Raw genomic sequence first — 10,277 nt, forward strand, 5'->3', positions numbered from 1 at the left:
CTTCACAATATCCCTATGACTTATGTGTCATTATTCTCACTTTAACAGTGAAAATCTGAACCTTACTGTGGTTGCTCAGTGTCGAGTGTTGTTGGGTGTGAAAACTCCCTGCTGCTTTGCCTTTGAATTGAGGTTATTCTTCAATAAAACCAGAGTTCCTATTCTGAAAATCAAGAATTTCACAAGTGCATGCACTGCAGGGACACTAAGAGGATAAAACACTGACTTCGGTCTGAAGGAGTGTATAATCCAGTCAGTTTTATAAGTTCAATAAAAATATCACATCATTTAGACAATAGGAATTGAGTTAACAGTGACAGGAAGTGGACGTAGAACAGATGCCATCACTACGGAGGGATGTGGGGGGCTTCCTGTAGGAAGTGGTCTGGAAGCACATATGACTTTGAGAGGTAGGGAAAGAGAAGAGAGAAATCTCTAACAAATGGAACCTGCAAGAAAGAAAGAAGTGAAACAATCAACTGACTTCAACTCGAGCATGTGTTCCTGCAACTGAGGTTGTCTGTCCTCGCTCCTCAGACAGACCTCTGGAGCTGGGCAGGGTGAGAGTGTCTGGTTCCTGGCCCTTCACATCTGTCTTCATATCAGAAATGTTTCCATGCATATACTGACTCCTAATGTATTATTTGAAGTGTGCTGTTGCTTTAAAAAGGATAAATAAATAAAAACCATTTATCATTGATATAATTGAATGAAATTTTTGGTGAAGAAAGTAGACCAGGGATCACAAACATAGGCCAGCTATGGGGCTGTGGAATATTTCCAGGGGAGGAAAGTCTCATGACCCAGCTTTGTCCAACTGTGAGATTAGGATATATATATATATTTTTTTTTTTTTCTTTTCATCCATGATTCTTGCCTCATCTTCATCTGCAGGGAAGGCTCCAGAAGCTAATATGTCTCTTCCCTGAAGAGGATCATAGACGCTCTAATTTTCTTCCTCCTCCTTTCTATTGCAGAGCTGGCCAAAAAGCTGCCTTGTCTGTTAGCAGACTGTAAAACTTTAGTCAAGCCAAATGATTCCTCCTGCCCTAGACCAGGATAGGAGGAATGTAGCACAGTAAGTCCATAAAAAATGCTGAAGCAAACTACCTCACCAGTCTAATTAACATTAGACCAGGCCTTTTTGTCCACTCACACGGGGACCATGAGCCCATGCTTTAATCACTTCTAAGCAAGAAAGTCTCCATAGAATCCCAAAAGATCAAGATTCAGGATCTACTGGATAGCTACATAGATCCTAGAGGTTGCTGGCCAGTGCTGTGTCAGTGCAGGGTATGGAAGACCTGCCCTCTTCTCACATGCTTCTCTTCATCTGTATCTTTCATCTGTAGTATCCTTTATAAGAGATCAACAAGCACGTTTCTTTGATTTCTGAGAGCCGTGATAACGAATTAGTTGAATTTTAGGAGGGAGTTGTAACAACCCTAATTTATAGCTGACCAATCAGAAATATGGGTAAAATAGCCTGGATCCTGCAGTTGACCTCAACTGTGGAGAGCAGTCTTGGAACTGAGCCTTCTAAGGGAGAAATTCCCATAGTTTTAAGGTAACAGATGTCTTCTGTGCTGGTAGTGATATGAGGGTAGAAAACAGATACTTTGTGCTCCAGTGCCACACCTATATCCATTAGCTCTGTGCCTATGGGTTAATAAAATTTAGCTGAGTTTCACTTTCTGATAAAATAAAGATCATAAGAATTATTGTCAGGTATGGTAGCAAATGCCTATAATCCCAGAACTTGGGAAGCCAAGGCAGGGGGATTGCAATGAATTTGAGGCCAGCATGAGCTACATAGTGAACTTGAAGCTAGCCTAAACTACACAGTGAGATCCTGTGTCATTTAAAAAAAAAAAGAATTATTACCACATGTGAATGATGGTCTTAAGACTATCTAAGGTAACTATATGAAAAATGTTTTTTGCAAATTTAGAAGTGTTTCATGATATGAACAGTTATTTTTAATCTTAATGTGAAAGATTTAGATTAATGAAAAGTTAAAATGCTTTTTATCATTTATCAGACAGAAAATGAGAACCATGAAAGTTATACTCTAAGGGACTGGTGTGTTGGAGTGTTTTAGGAAGAAAAATTTGGCACTGGAAAATAGACTGGGAGAAGGAAATGTGGAGAATGAGCTTGGAAGCCAATGTACTGGTCTAGGTGTGACCTGATAAGGGCAAGTCAACAGATTCTGAGGCTCACTGGAAAGGGGAGGGCCAGAAAGCACAGGGAATGAGAGAAATAATTATATCATTGTTTTCTACAAAATGCTTTTCATACTCACATTCTAATTTACTCCAAAACAGGTCAGAGAGTTGACTACAAATGTTTGTAATCAAAGGGGAGAGAGATAGTAGGAACAGCGAGAAAGCTTGTGAAAAATTATAGGACCCCAGAAAGGGGAGGGAGGATGTGGGCGGAAGCCAAGGTAAAGGCATAACTAGTTGCTAATAGCACCCTCTTCCTCCTTCCTCCTTACTGACAGGACCTGATTTTATTCTAGGTGGCAACATACTCTGTTAAGAAGGAGCAGTTCTCAAATCTAGAAGTGGTCAGTACAACCTAAATGGAAATCATTACATGAGGCTTCCATAAATATTCTCTAATGAGGTGTGATCATGTGGTTAGGATACCTGTTTACTATCCCCCTTTTCTCTGTAATTGAAGAATGAAACAATCGGTAGAATTCCAGTAACCCTCTTAAGCCATGAAGTGACCTTGAGAAATGGACGCCTCATGCTTCGAGCCAGGGAGGCTAGCCTAGAAAAATCCTAGGCTTATGGGGCTCCTGGAACAACCTTGCCTCTCCTACCTACCACAGCTTCTTTGTTAAGACAAAGGAGATGTCTGCAGAAGGAGAAAGGAAAAATTGAAGCAGTAAGGGCAAACCCGTAAGAAGGTAATATAGCCTGCTAAAATATGGCTTAGGAGCAACCTAGTCAATTGAATAACAATAGTTAGGAAGAGTTTAGTAGAGGGGAAACTTTTATGTGGAAGGCTAGTGATGCCTGGTGTCAGGAAACCTACTTATCTGATGGAAAGCTTCCAGATCCTAAAGCTATATGTGCTTTGTACTGTACTATTTTCCCGGCTCTTGGGGTGATATAATAAAAAGCAGTTTTTCAGCGTGTGGAATCTGTGATATCAGGGTGTGCATGAACAGGTTGGAGGATTTCTCAGGATGCAGACAGCTGGGCACAGGAAGAGCCCTGTGAAAAAGTAAGCTGTCCCAAGTTACTGGGGATGCATTAAGGAGTGTTTGGGGGATTTCCAGGCAGAGACTCATCAAAGCACAGGAAAGACAGCTAGGGGGGAACAGGGGTCTGCCCAGCACCCTACCGGTGCACCACATAGCACCCTCAGTTGCATTGGTCAAGCAGGGAGAGAGCATGCCCTGGACTTGTGCATCCAAATGAGGAACTGACTGTCAGCTCTCTGAGGCCTGAGCTGGGAAACCCCAGTCCTCTCTCCAGTCTCTTATGAACAGCGATCTGAGGCCAGAAGCTTCTCTTGCATGTCTGCCTGCTTCTTCTCTAGACATCCAGCCAGCTGCTTCTCTTCTAAACTCTCCTACTTGCCAGATGGGAGCCAGAGAATAATCTCTTGTTGCAATCTAGCCTCCCCACAGGACTCTCTGACCCTAGACCTCCTGGGGTTTTCGAAAAGAAGCCTGAACCTAGATTCTAGGCGGCAAGTGCTGTGTTCTGGGAACTGCTGGGCACCTTGTAGTCAGGATGGGGCACCGGGAGGCAGTCAGGATGCCTAGGAAGTGTAACCCCGTTGTAGGTTAAATGGTGCTATTTAAATACACACACACACACACACACACACACACACACACACACACACTCAGAGACAGAGAGAGAAAGAGAGACAAAGCCAGGTTCTTTCATTTTCAAGACTTCCCTCCTATGGCTGTCTGCTCAGATGGGCTGATCATGACCAGGCTCTGGGTGTCTGCGGAGCCTTCGCGGGCCCGGCAGTGCTGGCCACAGTCCCAGCGAGAGCAGGTTTCCGCGCATATGGAAGGAAGCAAGCGCGAGTCAGTCTGCGCTGAGACAGGCAGAGGGGCCAGACGGCGCTCTACCTTGGGCACACTTTCTACTCCGGGAGGGCACAATTCACTTGTTCCCCCTGTTTTTTCCCCCTGCCCTCGTGGGACTTGAGTGAACAGGTGTTCACACACCAGCCTTGAAGGACGCGTTCATCACACGCCCAGTCCCGCGCCAGCAGCTGCTGGGTGCCCGCGCCCCTCGGACGGGCTGCTGCGCGCACCAAAGGCTCCCGGGGTTTAAAGCTGGGGACCCACGGACAGGCGACACCGCCCTCTGGAGAGCAGGGCGCGGGTCCGGAACCCTGGACGCTAAGTCCTTGCCGCTCTAGGAGGAGCCGCACAGGGCCAGCTTTTGGCAACACTGGGGCCAGCTGGAAAGCGTCGCCACCTCTGCGTGCCCCCCGTAGCAGACTGGGTGGTAAAGGGGGACCCTCTCGTCCGCCGTTCTGGGCAGCGTCTGGGTCCCAGAGCTGCAGGCGGCTCCGCCAGCTGAGCGGCTCCCGTCTGCGGCCGCCAGGTCGGCACCAGGAGGGCAGCCTGCTGCAGGGCGCCGCCCTGGACACACAGTGCGCCCGCTGTGGGCGGGCGCGGGCGGTGCGGCCTGTGCCCCAAAACCGCTGCCGGGGCGCGGTGCCACCTGCATCCTCGGGGCGCAGTCCGCCAGGCCTCGCAGGCCTAAGCTGGCACAGCGGTGTCCGCGGGGCGCATCAGGGGCCGCGCTGGCGCCACCCTGGCACCCACTTTCTCCTACTGTCGCCAGCCTGTGCAGCTGTCTGCCCTCCTCCGCGCTCAGGGCTAGAGGGCATCTCGAAAGACACGGAGGAGGTCATGGCCACCTTGCCTTTTATTCTAAAGGACACTCACTTCTGACGTAAGAAAGCTAACACCCTAGGCACCATTAAACTAAGTGTTCGGTGGCTTTTTGTCAGAAAACTTTTAATCACACAAATTTAGCTTCTAATCAGCTAGACATTTAAACGGCGCGGAGTAAAACCTCCCATTTTTAACATCCACCCTGATGTTTGCTGGAAATTTGCCACCGAATTTAGGCTCTAGTTGAAGGTTACCAGGATTTATCATTGTTTCCCCAAGATGTTTAACCCTCATGGGCTCTTCTTTCATTTAAGATACTTTAAAAGGAAAATTCTGGTAAGCGCTTTGCCCATTTTGTTGAAGAAATTTGTTTTAGCTCATGCGGTTTTGTAATCCAGAAGTATTTCTGAAATGGGGAGTGGGGGCTTGAAAACAAAAAGCAGCTGTGTACCAGGAAATAATAAGTATCATGCAAAAATATCACAGCTAATAGATGTCCTTTATGAGTGGAAATATCTATGTTTAATTGCTTTAAAAATGTGGGGTGGAAAACACAATTATACACTGTGATAACAAACCTGTACAGATAATTTCTGAACAATACAAAACAAGTGCTGAAAAAAATTTTCTTTATCTTTGAAATAATTGTTCCAAAATTATTATGCCACCTACTCAAATACCATGTTGCCCCATCTGCAAATACTTGAAGAGGAATAGTTACCAACTTAATGCATTTAGAGCTGTCCTTAATAAACAGAAAATTGCATAGCTTTTTATATTGTTGTACATCCTCAAATGCATCTTTCCATATTATTCTTAGCTAAGTGATATTCTTCATATTTTAAAATTCCAATTTTCAGAGATACATAATATATAATTCCTATTAATTATAAACACATCATTTACTCATCTGATCTTATTAACATGCATTTTTATAGTTACTGTACAACTGAAATAGACATTGAGTTATACTGTATGTCTTTATTCAACAGTATTTTCTTAGACATCTTGCTCAAACAAATTAAGTGAATTTCAGAGAAAATAAAACAAGGAAAAGTAAATCCTGCCAGTAGAAACAGAATCACAGTGCTTTACAGATAAAATGAAAAGAAGTTCTTATATGAAAAGAGATTTATTATTATATAGAAAATTCTCACAATAGTTGAAACACACTTCAGAAACTAGTAAACACCTTAGATAGAGTTGTGCCAATTACACAGCCCACAAGCATCTGCTTTGTCTTAATTAGACGGGGGAGGTGAATGACCACTGTTTATTTTCATTTTCCTCATTAATTATGAAAAACTGCATTTAATTCATCTTGCATGGTGAGAGATTGGCTGCGCAGATGTAAGTCATAAGGGAAGTGGCTGTCGGTGGGCAACCTGAACATGGCACCCTGCCCAAGGGGACCCCTGGGTGGCACTGCACAGTAATGCATGCCATAATTGTAATTTTTGCCATAGTCCAAGGTTTCTTCTTGCTTCAGGGAAAATATCCCATTATAGTTAATTGGGGGAGGACTTAAGGGACCTTCGAACTGAGGACTGGCACACTCAGGGGAAGTACTTTCATAGAAGGATTCATACGCACTGCAATAATTGTAGGGCTTCATGGACTTGGAATTATCAAGAGTCCCATGCCCTGAGGGAGTGGCGAGCTCAGGGCTGTGGTAGGGTGGGTAGAAGGTGGAGTAGGGTGACCTTGTGTGATGTGCAGCCTCCCCACCCTGACCCATCAGAAAACTCCTGGCATTGAGCTGCAGGCAGCCGGCCACCAAGTTTGTAGTTGGCTGGGAAAGACCTTTGCATAAGTTTTGGACGAACGTGAGCAGATCCGGTCTTTTGCCGATTCTCAGAATTTCAGAAAGTGCCCAAATGTAGTTTTTGGCCAGTCGTAAAGTTTCTATTTTGGACAGTTTTTGGGTTTTAGAATAACAGGGGACCACTTTTCGTAAATTGTCCAGGGCATCGTTGAGGCCATGCATCCGGTTCCTCTCGCGGGCGTTGGCTTCCTGTCTCCTGAACTTGACCCTTTCTAGTCGGAGCTTGGTGGTCTTTTTTTTCCTAAGACCCCTCCTCCTGGGCAACCCATTTTCATCTTCCTCTTCTCTGTCATCTTCCTCTTCCTCTTTCTCGGTTTCTTCTCCTGGGGCCCTTTTGATGCTTTTTCCTCGAAGGACGATTTGTTTCGAAAAGCTTTCTGGTTTCTTAATTTGCTTCTGGTCCTCACATTCTCTAGAAAACTTTCTGCACATCTGGGATTCTGGCATTACAACAGACTCATCAAACGGTAGTGTTAACATGGTTCTCTAATCTTAAATTACCTGAAAAAATGTCAGCACAATATTTAAAGTGTTTTCATTTTTAAAGTTTATACATTTAAAATATACTTGATGACTTAATCATAAAACTACAGGAACATGTGAAAAAGACTAATTCCAAGACTAAGTTTTTTATGTTATATATAATATTTGAGCTCCTGCAGACTAGGAAATATAAAAACACTGATGCATGCAATAGGATTAATTTATACAGGCAAATTATCAAGAGAAAATGAAACAGCAAGCCTATATTGAAACATCACCACATATTCATTTCTCTTTGATTTTAAACTGGATTTTAACACACAAAAAGGATTTCAGAATTCAAGCAAATATAAAACATGTGATAACAATGCAGAATTTTATTAATTCCAGTTCCTCTGAGAACAAAATAAAATATATATCAGTTATAAAATGAAAAGTGCTGTCTCTCCATTAGCTGACTAATTTGTGGGTTTTTAAAAGAAAAAAATAACTTTATTTGCTGTGATGCAAATGTAAATTTCGATAAGTGGCTTTTAGAATACACAAATTTAAAGAAAACATTACTCAGATCAGTTTAAAAACTGATTTCTTTTTTGATCAGTAATGAATTATGTAAAAGAGCACTGTTTTCCCAGCCTTCTAAAAGAGAAGATGATTAGTCTTATTTGGATAAAACTCTAAAATGAATGAAAAAAATCATTGACAATTTTTTTAATCAAAGAAAATGTTTAGACTGCTTTTACATTTAAGATTTTCCAAATGTAATTGTCTGTTTACTGCTGTTGAAACCACCCTGGACAAAAAACACTCTCGTAGTGTTTTTGTTCTACGAGCCACAGAAGTCTCCCTCTAGCTAATATCTGACAGGAACGGTCCAAGGATTCTGACTGCAATTGTGCACGTGTGTTCAGAATCCCAAATGAAAGGGGAAAATAATTTGTGTTTCAAATGCATTTTGTTTTTTATTGGGCAAAGCAGCAAGTATTTTCATCTAAACTCTTCAACAAATAGGCACATTAAAATAGAGACTTTTCAATTCAACAATCTCCAACCCCCTCAGCACACACATACACATATACACACACATATACATAAACTCTTAGTAATGTCCACATACTTACAGTGTTACATAATAACAGTGAAAGTATGTGATAATTACATCATGAAAATGAAATATGATAAGAAGTTATAGATGGCAAAGAGCATATAAATACTCTAAGACAGTGACACTGTATCTTTAAATACTTGCATGCAAAGCCAGCATCAATGGAAGTATATCTTTATTTATATTACCTTAGGTTTTAATTTCATTCAATAATCAGTTTTCATTTTGAGTCTTCCAAATCTTTTCAGGCTGAGTGTCGCATCGTCTCCTGGAGCCTCTAGATCTGTGTGTATCTGCACTATCTCATTGATCTCTAAAAAGTGACATTGATGCCAACTGCCAGAGCTGGTACCCATGCCATCTGCTAGTGACGTCACAGGGCAGAGAGAGCCATGTGATCCTCTCTCTTGGGACCTTCATTCTGCACTGATCATCTGGCATCCCTGTAAGTGGGTACCAGCATTCATGCATCAACACAGAAGGTTAGACTGATAGGGAAAAAAATCTGCACCAGCATTTCACATACAGTAGGTGCATTTCTCCTCGAGCTGCTTCGGTTTCACTGGCAATCTGTAGAAAGAGCTGTGTTAGTGCTCAGTTTCGCCCTGCCAACGGTGCAACTATTAGGTGGTCGTTAATATTCCATTCATTTGCAAGGTGGGCTTTTGTGTGAACCAGAGGTTTTTGTTGTTGTTGATGATGTCGTTTTGTAAAGATCACCCTCTCCTTTGTGCACCTGGGTACCCGGGAAAGAGAACTGTGAAAAAGAGCTGGGAGCTGGTCTTGGGATGCTTAACCAAACTGAGATTAGTATTAGGGAACAAGGGTCGGCATGGGGCTCTTTATTTCCTTGTTTTGTTTCATGGCATGTAACTTATGGGTGTATGTCTGTGTGTTCTCTCATTAACACTGAGACTTCCGTGTGTCTTAAGAATTTGGAATAAAACAATAGTTTTTCTTGGGGTCTACAGAAGGCAGTCTCAAATGCTGGCATCTTTCAACAACTTTTTAGACAGATTATATAGACAGATGATAGACAGACAGGTAGACAGAACACAGAAACAGCGCAAGTCCACTCTTAAACGTTTCTGAGTACATCTTTAGGACCTCCATCAAGCTGTAAACTTCACTCATTTATTGTCCCCTACCTCTCCAAGCACTAACTTGCCTGGTCCTTCTCATTTCATTTCAGGCATATTAACAAAAATGAGCATTTAGGAGTTTGTCTTTCTCTTCATGGCATTCTGCTGAGTATTTTAATCAAAGATTAGCTTGCCTGTTATTTGAAGTTTTCAAATTTTTTTCTTTCTCTCAATCAAAAACCTCCTCCTCATATTTCTGTTTCCTCTAGAAGAACATTCCTGTACATATTTTCTTTTTCTTACGCTGATTCTCAGTGTTTTTTCTCTATCAGGTGCATTTCATACTTTTCCTGTACTACCGCCTATTTGGTTCTTATTTGTTTGGAGAGGTTTTTTTTCTTTTTCCTTTTTTCTTGTTTTTTAACAAAGCCAGGGGAGAAACAGTTAAACAGAGTTGGCAAAGCCTGACTAATAAAATGAACTGCGAAGCCAGAAGCAAACTCCACCTTTCTCTTCTGTTCGCTAATTCCCTGCCACCCCTCCTCCCCCAAATGACACCTGATTTCAGGACTGCTTATCCGGAAACTAAAAGTGAATTTTTAAAAAATAAAAGTTTAAAAATAAACAAACACCACCCTTGATGTTTGACAACTGAGTAATCTCCCCTTCTAAAGTGAGAGAGTATGCTTTTGGTATTAGAGTAATCCTTGGCAGGCTGAAACTGTTGAATCTGTGTTAGCATTCCCCTTATAAATCTCATTTTTTGAAAGGTTTAGAATTCTGCTGCTTTAATGTACTTTGGACCCAAATTGGCACGAAAGGCCTCAACCAAATTCAATTTTGCTCCTCCCATAACCCATCCATTTCCACCCTCCTCGAAGAATTGCTCCAGTT

General features: G+C 42.3%; 1 protein-coding gene across 1 annotated transcript; it reads right to left on the reverse strand.

Annotated features, from left to right (window-relative positions):
• Window positions 1–5,387: 5,387 nt before the first annotated feature.
• Neurod6 (neuronal differentiation 6) lies at window positions 5,388–8,751 on the reverse strand. The gene is made up of 2 exons (XM_003467873.3): window positions 8,490–8,751; window positions 5,388–7,214 (listed from the first exon to the last, which is right to left on the reverse strand). The coding sequence occupies exon 2, from the start codon at window positions 7,191–7,193 to the stop codon at window positions 6,180–6,182; it is 1,014 nt and encodes a 337-aa protein (XP_003467921.1). The 5' UTR covers window positions 7,194–7,214; window positions 8,490–8,751; the 3' UTR covers window positions 5,388–6,179.
• Window positions 8,752–10,277: the final 1,526 nt, after the last annotated feature.

Source organism: Cavia porcellus, unplaced genomic scaffold (genome assembly GCF_034190915.1).
Source record: "Cavia porcellus strain 051 isolate PalLab524CR breed Dunkin Hartley unplaced genomic scaffold, mCavPor4.1 scaffold_2, whole genome shotgun sequence".
Classification (NCBI taxonomy): domain Eukaryota; kingdom Metazoa; phylum Chordata; class Mammalia; order Rodentia; family Caviidae; genus Cavia; species Cavia porcellus.

What these genes read in the sequence shown, in the direction of transcription:
- Neurod6 (XM_003467873.3), bottom strand. Translation starts at nt 7,193, where the DNA reads ATGTTAACACTACCGTTTGATGAGTCTGTTGTAATGCCAGAATCCCAG.